This window comes from Macrotis lagotis, chromosome 5, assembly GCF_037893015.1.
Source record: "Macrotis lagotis isolate mMagLag1 chromosome 5, bilby.v1.9.chrom.fasta, whole genome shotgun sequence".
Taxonomy (NCBI): domain Eukaryota; kingdom Metazoa; phylum Chordata; class Mammalia; order Peramelemorphia; family Peramelidae; genus Macrotis; species Macrotis lagotis.
The window spans coordinates 255,312,241-255,329,773 of record NC_133662.1 but is presented as its reverse complement, the minus strand read 5'-3'; the positions used below and the strand labels follow the sequence as shown (position 1 = coordinate 255,329,773).

At 45.1% G+C, this 17,533-nt stretch overlaps 1 protein-coding gene across 2 annotated transcripts in view; it reads right to left on the bottom strand.

Moving 5' to 3' along the window:
- Positions 1–17,533, bottom strand: part of LOC141488959 (ras GTPase-activating protein 4-like) — a 49,248-nt gene that overhangs the window by 9,060 nt on the left and 22,655 nt on the right. For both annotated transcript variants that reach the window (XM_074189461.1, XM_074189462.1), the window contains exons 5-14: positions 15,397–15,526; positions 8,968–9,049; positions 8,216–8,347; positions 6,710–6,801; positions 5,271–5,388; positions 4,696–4,849; positions 3,978–4,042; positions 2,483–2,595; positions 985–1,177; positions 254–391 (exon numbers count right to left, since the gene is read on the bottom strand). In XM_074189461.1, the coding sequence (XP_074045562.1) occupies positions 254–391; positions 985–1,177; positions 2,483–2,595; positions 3,978–4,042; positions 4,696–4,849; positions 5,271–5,388; positions 6,710–6,801; positions 8,216–8,347; positions 8,968–9,049; positions 15,397–15,526 (1,217 nt within the window). The remainder of the gene's footprint in view (positions 1–253; positions 392–984; positions 1,178–2,482; positions 2,596–3,977; positions 4,043–4,695; positions 4,850–5,270; positions 5,389–6,709; positions 6,802–8,215; positions 8,348–8,967; positions 9,050–15,396; positions 15,527–17,533) is intronic.

The window sequence follows — 17,533 nt, the reverse complement described above, 5'->3', positions numbered from 1 at the left end:
AATGTCTTGACTCTTTAAATGCTCTTCACCTCCCCTTTCTCCCCACACTCACTTTTCCACTGCCAACCTCCTCTACTATGCTCCTTGGCACACCACTCAGACCCTAAAATCTAAAACCCTTCCATCCCTCAGAACATGATCCCCCAGTCTCCAGCTCGTCTCCCACCCGTCTCCCATCCTGAGAGTGCCCATAAACCATTATAGTCACTGCACTGCAAGGCCATGCCTGATCTGGCCCCGTCCACCCAGGTACCTTGGCTAAGAGCAGCAAGGTGCGGCTGGTGCGGGCATCAGCATGCTTCTCACGCAGGTGGAAGAGTTTGGGTGCCATGATGGCCGGTGAGAAGAAGCGTAAGCACAGGAAGCTGGTGACAGCAATGAACTTCAGGTTCTGTGGGTTGGGTTTGGGTCCCTTCTTATTCTGGGTTAGCAGCACCCCAGGAACCCTCCTACCCCTACCCACATCCATCTGTCCAGGAACAGCCAAGGAGCTATGTCGGAAGGAATATCTTGGTTCAACCCAAGCTGGGTGTAAGGAGGCCAACTTGACCCCTAGTAGAGTGGGAAGTCCTGGAGAGTCAAGAGACTTGGTGTCCAGTTAAGACTACCACTAACCACTCATGCCACATTCAAAAGTCTAGACCTCAATTGTTTTCATCTGTAAAATGGGATCAATAGACTTGTTTTTTGCCCACCTGTGAGGAATGAGGGCACTAATGGGCTTGGAGACTCTTTGAAAGCACAAAATGTCCCACCTTTGAGGGTAGAGGTGGGTGTTGTTATTAGTTCCAAGGGCAGAAATTTGCCAGGCCCTCAGAGGTCATATGTCTGACTCCCCTTCACTCCTACTAGGCCCCAAAGTGCTTGCAATCCTCTGACTCCACTGGCTTTTCACAACTATCCCTTGATTCCCAGATCTCTGAAAGGAGCCTCTGCTGCCATCCCAGGGGCAGCATCCCAATTTGGAAGATAATGGACTCCAACCTGGTGCTTGTTCTCAGGAAAATGCTCCTGCACCCGTTTGAAAAGCTGGCGGAAGGTGGCACGGATGACTGCTGGACACATCCTCACTGAGCGACTGATAGCTGATAGGAGCCCACCTAGATATGACTGCAGTGTCTGGGCACTGTGCTCCATCACCTCACTCTCTGTCTGGATCCGGTGCAGTCCCGAACACCTGGAGTGAGGGAGGTACACATGCCATGCTGGTCTGGTGGCCCTAATCTCCCACAACTTGAACAGACACAGACACACAGAGACAGAGAAAGATATGTGTGTGTGTATGTGTGTGTGTGAGTATGTATATATTTATAGAGATGAGCATAGACAAAGACATGGGCAAAGACACAGGCATACATGTAGATGTAAGAAGAGGTATAGGTATAGATATAGACACAGACACAGACATAGACAGACACAAGTATAGAGAGAGACAGAGACACAGAGGAAGATGCAGACATAGACATGTTTATAGAGAGACTTAAACAAATGAAGACTTTTCCAAACACACAGAGGCGCTGACATACAGAGATTCAGATAAAGGCCCAGATACAAACACCTTTAGTGATTCAAAGAGACATACACAAAGAGAGACAGGAAAAACAAAGATACCTAGACAAAGAAACACAGATACATAGAAACGTAGGATCACAAGCATAGAGAGGTCAATGAATAAAATTTAAGAAAAAAAGGTAAATTGAGGCAATCCTCTGCAAGATATCATTTCTTAATCGGGGCATGCACCCTGATAATAAAGGCTAGGTCTAATGGCCCTGACTCTATCTAAGAGACCTTGGATTGAAGGGGCAATTCATTTTTATAAGCATGGAACGAAGAATAGAACAGAAACTCATGTAATTGGCCAGCCTTACAAAGATGAGAGATTAATGGTTCCAACAAAGCACCATGTGAGATAATGATTACTTCTCTCTAAGAAATGTTTGCTTGAATTTTATGGATCCTAGTTGCATCCTGAGGGTACTGATAAGGGCAGACTTACTGGTGACTGAAGAATTAGATAAAGACTCCCTTAATTGTTAGCGATGGGCCAAGGTCAGATCCCGGTGATACCCCCACAAATCTGGTGGGAAATGCTGCAACAATGTTTTGGGAGAGCATTCAGAACAGTTTTTTCCTCATCTAGTAATAATTGCATCCTAGGTTTCTCTCTTGAGATTGGGGCAGGCTGAACTGTTGATACCCATAAGCTACTTCACCCAGATACAGAGGAAAATTCCAGGTTTGGAACATAAAACACAGAATATGATTACAAAATAAAAATGGATATAAATACAGGATCAAGAATTAATTCCCTCAGAGAGAAACAGGGGCACAGGCAGAGACACCCCTAAACAGACAGAGACAAAGAGCCAGGATTTCTCTTTCTTCCAAGTTCTGAATCCTGCAACAACTAAATCTCATTTAGGCCATCAAAGACCCTGGGGTCCTTAGCATTCTCCCTCCCACCAGGAACTGTCCTCACCCCACATCTTTGATCTCCACTTTGCTGGGGTCCAGTTCTACATACTTCTTCTCTTCAAAGATTCGGTTGATTATTGGACCCAGAACGCTGTGTAGGTACTGCATGCCTGAGACCTACAGGAGATAGGGGCCAGGATAAGTCACAGAGGGAGGCGAGTGGGAAAAGGAGAGTTGGTACTATGGGGGACATAGCAGAGATTGAATGAGGAAGTAAAATGGACTTGCCATCCTGCTTCCTCTCTACTTGTCCAAATACTCACCATCCTTTGGGGCTCAGGTCCCCACATCTGCAATCATTCAAACAACAATAAATGCCTAATTTGTGTCAGACCCTTTGCTAAGCTCTAGAGTTGCAAAGACAAAAGTGAGCCTTATTACCTTTAAGGAAAGGTTGAGGAAGATTCTATACTAGAAGGATGGTAGTGCCCTTAAAAGAAGGAGAGAAGTTTAGAGGAGAGACAAGTTTAGGAAAGAAGATAATGAGTTCCATTTTTGTACAGGTTGAGTTTGAGACACCTCTTATATGTTTAGGTGGAGCTAACAGCCAAATGGTTACCAGAGTTTGGGAGAGATGAGAACTTGGATGTATAGGTCACACATACACAAGATCTAAAGCTGTAAAGAACCTCAGAGGCCATCTAGTCTACACCCCTCCCCCCATTTTACAGAAAAGGAAACTGAGACCCAGGGAGACTAAGTGATATATTCAAGCACCCAGATTCAAAAATCATCTGAATAAAGATGATAATTGAACCTATGAGACTCAATGAGATTATTGAAAGAGGAAGGTGCTATGAGAAAAGAAGGCCTAGGACAAAGCCCCAGAACTCATCCTTGTCTGGGGGACCAAAGATGGATGACCTAGAAAAGAAGACTGAGAAAGATCAATGATAGCTAATATTTTGTATAATACTTCCTCTTCACAACAATCCCGAGAGATAGATGCAATTATTATCTCCATTTTACAGATAGGAAAACTGAGGCAAACAAACAGTTAAGTAATTTGCCCAGGATCACACAACTGGTAGCTTTGGTAGGATTTTAGCAGGTAACTTAGGTAGGACCTTCCTGATTCTAGAAACAAGCTAGGACTATTTACTAGAGTCCCATAGTTGTACTTCTCTACCAGAATGCTTGCAAGCTTCTTATGAAGTCCTGGACTAGATGAAGTAGCTTTATTGATGTTTACTTTTGTTTTATTGATCATTGCATCATCTGGCTCCTTTTCAGCTTGGTGGATCTGGGTTCTGTTGTAACCACACATGCCTCCATATTTGCTGGGAACCTTGTGAAGAGTCCCCAGTACTTCCCCATTCCTTCAACCTTCCCTCCCTCTCTTAGTTTTCCACGGTGTGTCTTCAGGAAGGTTTGTTCCCATTTATTAAAGGGGAGTGTGAATGTGTGGATCAGGGGGTGGTTGGGAAGGAGTCTTTCCCTATCTCTGGTTCTATCCATATCCCCAAGCCTTCCTGCCCTCTCCTCCACTTCCATCTCACCTTCAAAAAGGACTCCATGGACTTGGAGGCCAAGGAATTGCTCCGGAAGAGGGTATTGGCTTCAACTGAAAAATCAATAAACATTTAATAAGTGTATAGTATGAGCCAGATATATATATATATATATATATATATATATATATATATAGCTAATAAAAACAAAATAAAAGATGATTATGAGGGACCTGGGAGGATGGTAAAGGAGACCGCTGAGTTTGAGATATGGCTCTGTTCAGGTTGCCATGAGAGCAGAAGCTGGAAAATCCACCAGCTGAGGGCCTAGGGTACTTGGCCACAGATCTTCTCCTGAGTGGCTTCATTCCCCCTACTCCCTCCCCCCAGGCCTGAGGACTATGAGGTAGTCAACCATGAGATTCAGTTGTACTAGCTGTACCAGTGTCCTATGCCTCATAAAATGCTCTGCTCACCCCATTGTCTGTTGATGTTTGTTCTCACTGTTCCCCCTCCCCTTAGCCAGATGCTCTCCCTTGTCATCTTTAACCTATTTCCAGCCTCCAGGAACTCCAAGATTTAAGTCTCACTTCCTGCAGGAACCTTTATTTGGATGCTCTCTGCACTGCATTCTTCCTCCTAAGTTTAGCAGCTATATTTCTAAAGATCTGCACTTGAGACTGCCCCCTACTTTTCCTACCCCCATCAATGTGCCACACTTTCTGGGCCCTTAGGACTGCCCTGCTCCCCAAGCAAGGCCAATTACCAGTCCGTTTGAGCTCCAGTTGGAAAAGTAGGTCCAGGAATTCCTTGGCTAGCCCCTGCCCCAGGAAGAGCTTGACCAGATTGGTGGCCACCTCCTGGCGACACTCAGCCGTTGTGGTCTCCTCAATTAGGGAGATTAGCTGCACTGGATGGTCCTTCAGAGGTGAGAAAAAGGAGGGACAAAGTGTTGGGTGAGAGAAGGAAGGACCAGTGAAGAATGAGGCTGAAATCTACTACCCCTCCCCAAAGAACTGGGACATGACCTCTAACTAGGACACAAACTTCCTCCCCCGATACCCCCAAACCAGGGTCTCAATTTGTTTTTCTGCAAGGTGGGTCTCCCTATCCTTGGTCAGGAAGGCACATTTCAATGAAAGTTCTCTTATTCTACCTCTCTAGAGTGGAAGATGCTACCCCCCACCCCCAGGGAGAAAAGGGACCCAGGGACAAAATCAGGGGTAGCCTGGGAGTCTCCAGCACTAAATCCAGGGCCCTAGAAGGAAAAAGATTCCCCCACTGATGAATTTTTCCAGCTCCAGATGAGGAAGCCAGCATGCCCATGCTCCCAGCCCTAACCTTGGGGTTCAGTTTGACTTCACGGCAAAGCAGTTGCACAAGGGGCAGGTAGTGATTGGAAGGCAGCACAGTTTCATCCCGAAGCAACACCTGCAGCTGTAAGGAGCCCAGGCTGCCCCTGGAAGCAGAAGGCACAGTCACCAAGACAGACTTAATCAAAACCCTGAATCAGACTGCCATCCTTCCAAACTCTCTCCTCCCTCCCATCTAGGCAGCATATTGTTAAAGATTTATCTTCCCCAAATACTGTTTACATCACACAATCACCCCCCAGTCTTGCAAGAGAAAATTCCAGAGTCCGAGAACTCCAGAATGATTGAATCCAGAGGATTCAGAGGTGTAGAAGGCAGCAGAAACTTCAAGGTTGTTACATCTCATCTCATTGCAAACCCTTTAACAAAAGAGAAAACTGAGTCCAAGTTAAATTCCTTGGCTTGAATTCAAGGCCTCTCAATCTACGTTATCCACTGCTCAAGTGTCCTGCTCACCTTCTGCCTTTCCCATTCGCCCCACTTATCCCCAACCTTCTCACCCTTCAAGCTCCCCTCACATCCAACATTACCTTAGTTTTTCCCCTCCCTGGACCCCACTTTAAATCAACAATCCAGGACAGTTAGTCTTCTATATTGTTGATTTATTTCTCATGCATCCATCTCTTGATGCCCAAGTGAACTGAGAGGTCTTTGAGGGCTTAGACATTGCCACATTTCCACCCCAATACCCCAATCCCACACTCAAAGGTGGTATGTCAAGAGGGCAGGTTTGGAATCAAAAAGATCTGATTTTGAATCCTACCTCAGACACTCTGACCTTAAGTCCTCTGTGCCTCAGTTTCCTTATCTATAAAGTGAAAGGGGTGGACTCTCTAAATTTCCTTCAGATCTGTATCTATGATAAACATCTTACATCTGCTTCAATGACAAGAATATAGAATTTCCCCATTCCCCAAGGTCAATATAGGGAAGTGTTCTTCCTGTTTAGAATGTTTAGAATGCAAACTCCTTGAGGGTAGGGGATGCTTTTTTCCTTATATCACCAGCACTAAGCACAGGGCTGGCCCAAAGTCAGAAATTAATAAGTGCTTGCTGATTGATGGGTTGATTCTTCTCCAGCCCTATGTAGGCGCTGGGACCCTCCCAATGGGATGACAAAGGATGAGTTGAGATACATCTGAAGCCAAGTGACCAGCTAGCCCCCTCTTTAGAGGCCAGATACTGTGTCCCACTGATATTCCTGGAGCCACAGGGTTATAAGAGAGCCCCACAGGAGGAAGGCTGTGGATTGGAAAGGGTCAGTGACTCAAATGCTTCTCTAGGGCGTCCAGGTAGTGAGGAACTAATCTTCCATGGAATGATCTGCTTTTTAGGCCAAATCTTAGTCCTGAAGCCCTCCAGTCTCCATGCTAAAAATTCCCCTCTGAAAACCTTTGGGTCACTCACTCATCCACCCGGGTCTTGGATTGGTCTGGGCGCAGCCAGAACCAGCCCTCTTCCCGCTGGGCAGCCTGCAGTCCATGGATATTGAACATCACCTGAGGAAGGAAAGAAATCAGAGAAGGTCAGAATGAAGCTGCTCTGCCCACTTGGGACTCAGCCCTATCACTGATCTGAGGATCCCTAAGTATTCCCTCTGGTTCCTGCCTGCAAATAAAAAGTTTAGTAAGTGAGTTGTTTATAAGTTGGAGAGTAAGGACAATTAGCTTTCTAAATGGTTCCCTAATGTGTCACCAACTTGGTGGAAAGGAGATACCTTGGTACCAGACTAGGAACCTCAGAGGCCACCAAACCTCCCTCGTTGTATAGATGAGAAAATTGAACCTGGGGAAGTTAAATGATTTCCCAAGGTCACACAGTAGTAAATGACAGAAGCAGGATCTAAACTCCAGTTCAGATCCCATGCTCTTTCCATTGTACTACACTGCCTCCTAGATAAATTTTCCTTCAGCTTGGTCAGTATTTGCTTGGATGAACAGAAAAGAAGCAACTTCTTTTGGAAAACCCCAAACAATACTTGTAGAATTGGATGCAAAATGGAAGGTGACCAGGATATTCTGATCCGGCCCCTCCCCAGTCAGAGAAGCCCATCCCTGGTGACTGGGAATTTCCCCCTTCATTACCCTCTTTAGGGACTATGGGTCATTTGTTCATTAATTATCCCCAGAACAAAGATGACCCCAGCTCCAATCCTACACCTCCCTAGATCATCCCATGAAATGTTCTGGGTCCAAAGTACTGCTGCCACCATGACTCAAGACAGAACAACCTCACCCATGATACCCCTGGAAGTACAATCTGGGGTTCTCCACAAGAAATAGCTTCTCTTCATTGAACCAAGTAGGCTGAATCAGAGAAGGGAATTTTGTCATGAGAGAGAGAGAGTGGTCATTAGGAAAAGCATGGGCTACAGAGTCAGAGGCCCCAGGTTCAAATCCTGTCTTTGTACTATTTGACCACTGTATGACCTTGGGGAAGAAACATAAGCTTCTTCATCTATAAAATGAGGATGCTAGATTAGAATTCCCCTAAGATCTTGTCTAACTCTAAATCAATAAGATATGTATGTAGTTGGGTGTGTCCACATTTATGGCTAAAGACACCTTTAAAAAACAAAAATCCCTGTGGGGGAGGGTGGCTAGGTGACATAGTGGATAGAGCACTAGACCTGAAGCCAGGAAGACTCAAATTTGACCTCAGACACTTAATAATTGCCCAGCTATGTGACCTTGGCCAAGTCACTTAACCCCATTACCTTGCAAAAACAAACAAAATTAAAACAAAAACAAAAACCCCAAATGATATAAGACATGTTGACTTAAATAAGCCTCTTCTGGTTCTCCTTTGTGTATTAGTTAGTGTTTGTTGGTAGTTGTTGAATTCATAACAAACAGATATTTTCTTGAAAAGGGAGAAACCATCCAGGACTAAGCTGAGTTGGGCTCAACTTACCTTGCCCAGAAAGTCATTTCTGCTGACCAGGTCCCAGTCCCAGGCTTCTACACACAGTGTCCCCGGGGCAGACTCATCCAACTCAAATTCAAAGGTCTCATTCCATCTTGGGTAACAGGATTTCTTCACAATCTGATCAAAGTGGGCAGCCAGTTCCATACATGTCTGATGTACCCCAGATTTGATGCTCAGGAGCGGGGGAGCTCCTTTATTCAGAGGTTCTTCTCAGACCAGGCACATTCCTGGAGCCTCAGACCAGAGAGGGGCTCACTCCCTGAGGCAGAGTTAGGAGAACCACCCACAGCACCAGTGTGGAAAAAGTCCTGGCTCTGGGTTCAGATCCCACCTCTGAAACTTAATACCTCTATGGCTGTGGTCAAGTCACTTATATTCCTTAAGCCTCAGTCCCCTCATCCAAAAAATGGGAGTCAGTGAAACTCTGAAGTCCCTTTCAGGTCTAGATCTAGGGGATCTAAGATCTTTGGTCTTGTCTCCTCTGTCTTTCTCATATGGGAAAACTGAGGCACTGAGTAGAGAAGTGAATGGCTCAAGGTGAGTGACAGTCGGGACTATACTCCATCTATCTTGAATCAGTTTCTAACTAGGGCTCTGTGGAGGTGGGTCTGGGTGGGCTTTAGCTAGTTCTTTGATCCATGCTTGGTTGAGAGAATAATCTCATTGCCTCCTTCCTCCTTTCTACTGGGAATGGGGTAACGATGATCCCATGCCCCCTCCCCTCTCTGGCTCCTCACCGAACTCTCTTGGGTCTTGCCATTGTAGCGCACTCGGACAAAGGGGTCAGATGCTCCATTACGGTCCTTTCGGGCCAAGTCCCTGGGGAAAGACAGGTGACTGGGTAAGTTCTGGCTTCCCCTTTATCCTTTGGGACCCAAGTGGACAATGCAGAGAGACAAGGGGCCCCTCCCTCCCACCCAAGAGCAAAGTCTTAGTCTAATCTTCTTTGGCCCAGAAGGTCAGAGTATCCCACCAAAACCTCCCCAATGTAAACCCCACCAAAGCTTGTGTCACAACCAGACCTTACAAGACATCCAACCAGAATGTCAGGAAACTTAAAATCATCAAAATAACAACAGTAATTCTACGTAAACATTAGGAACAGGAATCAGAGAAGGGAATTTTGTCATGAGAGAGAGAGTGGTTATTAGGAAAAGCATGGGCTACAGAGTCAAACACCCTAGGATGGCAATAGCAGGAGGGACTCCCAGAAAAGAAAGCTCCCCCTACCATAGTAGGCTGGAACTTTGTCCCCCCATCTAGAGAGTGCCCAGAGCTTTGAAAAGTTAAGTGACTCTGGGTCAGAAGGTTGGGCTTGAACCCAGGTCTTCCTGGCGTGGAGGCTGGCTCCCTCTCATTCTGTCACGCTTTCAGAGGCTGTAAGATTGATATGATGTGGCAACCAAAAAGTGAATGCACTCTAGGGGTACGTTAACTCTTCCAGTGCAGGAGCATGTTATATTGAAGAATGTATGTTTCTGTTGAGTTTTATTTGTTATTTAGTTGTTTGGGGTTCATTTAGGAAGCAACTACAACTACAAGTGATCCCTTGTGAAATTCATATTTTGGACCAAATTTGGCACAAAACGTTCAGTACTGGGTTGGAAGGAAAAACATTTTTGAAAGAGTAAAGAGAAGTAGGGAGACCTTCCAGGAATAAGAAAATGATGTTTCATTGATGTTGTTTCACTTGTGTCTGACTCTCCATGACCCCATTTGGAATTTTCCTGACAAAGATGCTGGAGTGGTCTGCCATTTTCTTCTCCAGTTCATTTGACAGATGAGGAAACTGAGGCAAACAGGATAAATGACTTGTCTGTAAGTGTCTAGGGCTGGATTTGAACTCAGGAAGAGGAGTCTTCCTGACTCTAGGCCCAGGGCTCTGTCCACTATGGCGCCACCTAGCATCTGATGGGAGTAAACATCAAGTGCTTAGCAGTGCCTAGCATATTCTAGGCACTTAATAAATGTGTATTGATTGGAAATGATATGTTCAGTTCTGGGCACCACAGTTCAAGATGGACATTGATTATAGCATCCAGAGGATGGCAATGAGGTGGGGGGTGGGGTGAAAGGATTTATGGCCATGTCATATGAGGAGCAGAGGAGGAACTAGGGATGCTTAACCCAAAGAAGGTTCCACAGAATAGGGAGGGGGGGGAACAGGAAAGGAGAGCTATCCTCAAGATTTTGAAGGGTTGTCTTGAGGAGGTGGGATGAGCTTTGTTCTGCTGGGTTCCAAGGGACAGAACCAGGAACAATGGGTGAAACTCTCAAAAAGACAAAATGAAGCTTGAACCCGGGGGAAAATAACAATATTCATAACATCAAGAGAAACAACAGGCTATTTTCTATAATTGGATCTGTCCGTAAATGCACCGACTGACGAAGAGAGGGCTCCCATTGGTGGGCTCCCATTCACTGGGAGTCTTCAAAGGAGGCTACATGACTGCCTGTCCAACATGTCACAGTGTGGGCTGGGGACTGCGATTCTTATATATTGGGGAGATGGTAGATAGCTGCTATGGTCCTTTCTAATTCTAGCTTCTAAGACTGTGAACCATCAAGAGGCATGGATGGAGAAGGGGAGGAAGAAGGGAGTAGGTATTTTTATGTACTAAAATGTTTTCTACAAATAATATCTTTTTTGATCCTTACAACCTTGGGAGATAAATTATCATTGTTATTCCCATTTTATGGTTGAGAAAATGGAGGCAAACAGAGGTTAAGTGACTTGTCCAAGGTCACACAAGTTTGTATCTGCAACTGGATTTGAACTCAGGTCTTCCTCACTCCTTTGCTTTGCAGTTGAAGTCCTGACTTTTCCTCTCTTTCTCATGTTCTTTACATTACTTCCCTCCAAGTTCTTTATGGTCCAACGGTAGCTTCCTCTCTGCTGTTCGGCACAAGTGATACTCCATCTTCCATCTCTTGGATTTTCCACTGGATGTCCCCCATTCTTAGAATGTTCTCCATCCTCACATCCATCTCTTGGAATCCCTTGAGTCCTTCCAGACTCAGTTTGGACACCACCTTCCCAGACACTTGTGCCTTTATCTCTAAGAGTACTTTCTATCTGTTCTGTATTTGTCTTGCCCTTGCCTACTCTTCTACATGCTGTCTCCTCCAATGGAGTATAAGCTTCCTAAGGGCAGGGCCTGTTTCATTTTTATGTCTTGTACCCATAGTGTCTGCCTCTGGGGTTCCAAATCTGCTTTCTCCACTGCAAATGAATACAATAGACTAGATAGATGATATCTAAGGTTCCTACAAGATTTAAATCTCTGACCCTAAGATAGGGAGGAAAGGACATCAAGAGAGGGGAAGTCACCCAAGCATTGTGCAGGAACTGGCATTGTCCAAAGGCCTCAATTTCCTCATCTATAAACTGAGAGATTAGACTTTATGATTTCCGGTCTATGTTCTTATGAACTATGACCTTTCATCCTTTGATGAACTGGAGCATAGACACAGAGCCCCAGGGCTCTAGCTTCCAGTTCCATTCCAGATAAACTAGGAGGTACAGTCTCCAACCGCTGCTGGTGGTCTGATGGGCATAGAGCCAAAGCTGGCTCCCTAGTTCACCTGCTCCGTCATCAGAGAAGGGGCAGATCCAAAATGGCTTTGGACCCAGAGATGTGCTTCCTAAGACTGGAATTCTCTGTGACTCACTCCCTGAGGTTGGCATAGGTTGTGGGTGGCAGCTAAAAATACCTGGGGAGCCCCAGACAGTCCAGTCAGGGGAGGCAGCAGACTGTCTCCATACCGCCTCCTCCCCTCCCAGAGTGACTCAGTGCAAGAGAGGGACCCAAAACACCAGGAGAAATCCCCAACATGTCTGGGCTGTCCATCATTGCTCCCACCAATGAGAAGGGAAAGTGAGTCATTCTTGGAGATTCCCAAACACTCCCACACACAGATGGGCGCACACGTGGGCATAACCGGCAGGGTCAGCACAGGCAACGGTCAGAGAGAGGGAAAGACTCAGAGGAGACGTATTGGGGGTAGGGAATGGGCAGGGATGGCATCAGACACACAGCTGGGCTTACTCTAAGGAAGAGCTGCTGTAACTTGCAGAAGAAGGTCAGATTTGTAGTCAGAGGACCTGAATAAGAATCTCTCCTGTTCCTCTTAGCTGTGTGACTTGGGGTAAAGTCCCTTCCCCTCTCTGAGCCTCTGTAAAATTAGAAGATTAGGCTTCAAATCAAAAGAAAACTAGATTGGGAACCAGAGAATCTTGGTTCAATCCTATTTCCATCCCTTGTAACCTGTTCACCAGAGGCAAATGCCTTCAATCTCCTGGGTCTCAGTTTCCTCGTTTGTAAAATGAGGACATTGAATTCCTTTCCTATTCTATGTCTATGATCCTATTATCCATAAAGCTTCTTCTCTCAAGGCTGCCAACAGCAGCTTGGAACAGGTTTTGATTAGAAAAAGAAGGGAAAACAAAAGCAAAAAAAATAAAAATAAAAAAAGAGGGGCAGCTAAGTGGCACAGTGGATAGAGCACTGGCCCTGGAGGTAGGAGGACCTGAGTTCAAAGCCAGCCTCAGTTGGCTGTATGACTTTGGGCAATGGGGGCATTTAACCCCATTGCCTTGCAAAAAAAAAACCAAACCAAAAACAGAAAAACAAAAGAGTAAGGGAAGAGTAGATCCTGAGGAAGGAGAAGTTACAAAAAGCCAGATGATGCCTAGAAATGGAGGGGATGCCCATCAACTAAGGAATGGCTAAACAAGTCATGCTATATGAACGTGATGGAAGACTACTATGCTGTAAGAAATGATGAGCTCATTAATTTTAGAAAAACATGGAAAGACTTGCAAGAAATGATGAAAAGTGAACCAAGAGAACACTGCAAACAAAGAACAGCGACATTGTTCTAAGACCATCTATGAATAAATTATTCTGAGTATTGGAATATTTGAAACAATTACAAAGGTCTATGAAGGAAGATACTATCTTCTTCCAGAGAAGATCAATAAATAGACGTATGAACAATATGGTTTTATATGTGAATACATGCATTCATGTCTGTATGTATGCATGTGTATGTCAAATGGTGGCCTTCTCTAGTGTGGGGTGGAAAGGGAGGGAGACAGTTCAGAACTTAAAAATGGACCAAAAAATAAACACAATTAAAAAAAACAAACAATAAAGGGAAAAAACAGATGTACCAACCCCCCAAAGAAACTTTGCAGAGTATCTGGCAGACATGTGGTAGAGATGAGATAATGTGAGAGATGAGGAAAGAAGGAAGAGACCTGCCCCTGCCCCTGCCCCCACCCCAAATAAGGACTGTGATCTGGGAAAAAAACCTGAGTTTTCCTGGCTTAGTCTTTGTCAATTCTACAGAGAAAAGGTCACATGCAAGTGGACAGAGGTTAAACTTGGGATTACAGAGATGGGGGTCAGTGCTACTTCTGCTACTAGTTGGGTGACCCTGGGGAAGTCACTTTATCTCCCCAAACTTCAGCTTCCTCACCGGAGGTGAGATTTCCTGGACTGGGGTCCCTTCCTTGGAGCCAGACCTACTGAACTCCTCTGACTGATTTGTAAGCTAGTTGTCTCTCCCAATGGAATGGAAATTCTTTGAGGGCAGGGACTGCCTTTTGCCTCTTTTTGTGTCCCCAGGCCCTGGTTCATAGTTGGCATTGAATAACTGGTTATTGACAAACTGGACTGACTGCTTCCTGGTGGTTGGGGCAGCTAGGATGGGGGGAAGAGGGTTGAAGATCATTTGTGAGCCAGGGTTCAGGGGTGATGGTCAGAGGGGGGTCACTGGATCCTCCCAGCATAGGACCCATACTCCTCAGAAAACAACCAGCTTCATGGGAAGCATTCCAATGCTTAAAATCAGCACTTTCTCTGATTACCCTAGCTACAATCACAAAATGAGGGGGTTGGACTAGATGGCTCCCTCCTCCTCCTCTCCCCCCTTAGCCTATGATTCTTCCACAGGCTGGTCCAACCCCAAGCACTGGACACAGACTAGCCCTGATCATTGATTCACCTGTCATAGCTTGAACTCCTAGATCTCTGAAGGAAACGAGAGTGTGAGTGACCCGGGGCAGACTCTCCCCACCCAAGAGGCAGCAGGTAACTATTCTGGGTATATTTTCTAGGGATCTGACCATCTGCTCCTAAATTCAACTAAGATTTCCACAGGAGAGAGATGAACATTGCTTGAATATTAATTCCTGACAAACTTGATGGTGAGACGGAGGTTTTGTATGGGGAAACATCTCAGATCACAAGAGGATTCATCTTCAAATCAGCTGCAGTTAATGCCAGATTCCCTGCACAAAGCTGATTTATCTAGAGGTTTTTTCAGAAGGTTCCATAAAGGAAAACTACCAGTAGTAGATAAAAAACATCGGATTTGGAGTGAGGAAGATCTGAGTTCAAATCCTGATGCAGATGCTTCCCATCTCTGTGTAGGTTTCCTTCAAGACTCAGCTCAGTTCCTAGTCTCTGTTGGAGAACTCTGGTGCCTACAACCGCTGGGGCTCTCCCCTCAAAGGTTCCTTTGCCCCTACCTTAAAAGTATCTCATGTTCTTTCATCAGAGTGGAAGCTCTTTGAGGGAAGGAATTGGTTTGCTGCTTCTTTCTATCCCTTGTGATGACTAGCTCAGTGCCTAGCTCTTGACAAGCACTTAATTATTTTCATTCATTCATTCATTCATTCATCCATCCATTCATTCATTCATTCACTCTCTCCCAACAAAATGTAAACTCCCTAAAGACAGGGACTGTTCCTTTGTTTTGTTTGGTGCCTAGCATTATTCCTGGGTAATGGTAAGCATTTTCATTCATTCATTCATTCATTCAATGTCACATCTGTCATTGCATTGCCATTGCCTGGTATGTAATAAGTAAATAAAGGCTTATTGATGAATTGATTGACCCTGTGCAATTTATTTAAACTCCCTGATCCTCAATTTCCTTATCTATAAAATAAAGCTAACACTATCATTCACCTCACTGGATTGTTGTCAGCTTCAAATAAGAAGCAAAATATATGAAAATGTCAACTATTATAATGATGACTACCTCTTGTCAGTCCATTCCCCCATCTCAGCAGGGACCCAAGAGAAGATCTTTCCAGGACCTCCACAGCTTGCTTAGGGGCGGTGTGGGGGAGCGAGGGCCTCCCACCCACCTACCTGGCCTCAAACACTGTGCAGCGAAGCTTCTGGGGCTGTTGGCCTTGCACAATCTCCATCTGCAGATGGATTTCTCCCTGCACCTCCTCATCCGGGTCAATCTCCTTCAGGTGAAGCCATCCACTGTAACCTGAGAGGAAAGAGGAACAGGCCCTGCGATCAGATTGAGGTGGGTAAATCTGTGCAGTTGGAAGGAGGGGAAGGAACATAGAAGACCTGAAAGAAACCTCTTTTGAGTCTTTATAAGAGCCTAACATGTCCCACCTACCCTCCTTCACTTGCTCCAAGTCCTGCTTCCTCACTCTTGGTAGGGGCACCAAGCTAGGATGTGGAGTTTTAGGGAATGCCCAGGCCTGGGAGCTTGAAGATCCAGGTTTGAATCCCAATGCAGAAATGAAGTTTATGACCTTGGTTTGCTTAAATTCATCTCTTTGGGTGCAGTCTTCCTCCTCTTTAAAATGGGATGGTCAGACTAAACATAGATTCTTCTAAATCGTAAAGTGAATAGGGGGAATAAATCTAAGTTATGGGATCTGAGTTCAAATCCAAAATGCTATTTAATGCATGGGTAACCCTGAGGAGGTCACTTTTCCTCTCTAGACCCCAGTTTCCTTATGTGCAAAATGGTTTGGTTAGACTAACCAGTCCCTCCTAGTCCCGAAGACCTTGGACAAAGAAGGATGATGATTCCTGCATGGTCTAGCCTAGTCACATCTCCTGAGTCGAAAGGAGATCAGAATTACTAGAACATAGTTCTGGAGTTAGAATGGACCCTTTGGCCATATAGTTCAGTTCCCTCATTTAACAGATGAGGAGACTGAGACACACGGGAGGGGAAGTGCTTTGCCCTAGGACTCAGAGGGATAAGCATCAAAGGCAGGACTTGAATCTAGGTCATCTGATTCAAAAACCCATAGTTGTCAATGATGTCCATATCCCAGTGATTAACCATTTTTCAAGAATGATGTAGAGGTGGGGCGGCTAGGCGGCACAGTGAGTAGAGCACCGGCCTTGGAGTCAGGAGCGCCTGGGTTCGAATCCAACCTCAGACACTTAATATTTACCTAGCTGTGTGGCCTTGGGCAAGCCACTTAACTCCACTGCCTTGAAAAATCTAAAAAAAAAAGAATGATATAGAGGGTTTCAAACAGAGACTAATGGCTGCCAAGGATCTTTTCAGTTCTCCAAATCAGTGATTCTGTGAGTCTAGGAAGCAGGATAAGGCAGACCTCTGAGGAGCATAAGCCTTAGGGCTCAAGGAGGAAACTTGGTTATTTTTATTTCAGCTGTCAGGGATTCAGGGTCTAGACCCAGAGAGGTGAGTCAGTGGTTGGAGCAACCATGAAATTCCCCCCAAGGGGTTGGCAGCCCATTATAAACAGCAGCAGGTGGGGAGAAAAGAAGCTGGACTCTCAGAGAAGGGCTCTCCCAGCAACCCTTTGGGGTATGGAGAAGAGAAGAGCCCTCAGTCAGAGTAGAGTCTAAGTCCCTGATTTAACCCTTACCTGGTCCAGCTGACCGGATGATTGAAGTGGGAAGCTGTGGAGGATATTGTCAGCCTGAAGAAGAATAACATGGACCCCCTCTGCTTGGATAAGCCTGGCTTCCTTTATCTATCTATCTATCTATCTATCTATCTATCTATCTATCTATCCATCCATTTATCTATCTATCCATTCATTCATCTATTTATTTATTTTTTGCTTGTTTGTTTGTTCATTTATTCATATACAGCAATGGTGTTAAGGGACTTGCCCAAGGTCACACAACTAGGCAATTATTAAGTGTCTGAGGATCAGATTTGAACTCAGCTCCTCCTGACTCCAGGACCAGTGCTCTATCCACTGCACCACCGAGCTGTTCCCTGAAGCCTGACTTTTTACCTTTTTATATCATAGCTCCCTCTGTCAGTCTGGTAAACCTATGGACCTCCTTCCCAGCATCATGGTTTAAATAATGGAATGAAATGCAAACTTTCACTATCAGATTGCCTTCTGTTGGGGTGGAGAGAGAAAATTGTAAAATTCAAAACCTTGCAAAAAAAATGATTGGTAGAAACTTCTATTGTATATAGTTGGAGAACAAATAGAATATTCATACTTAAAAATCAATCGATAAATAGAAAGAAAATGCAATC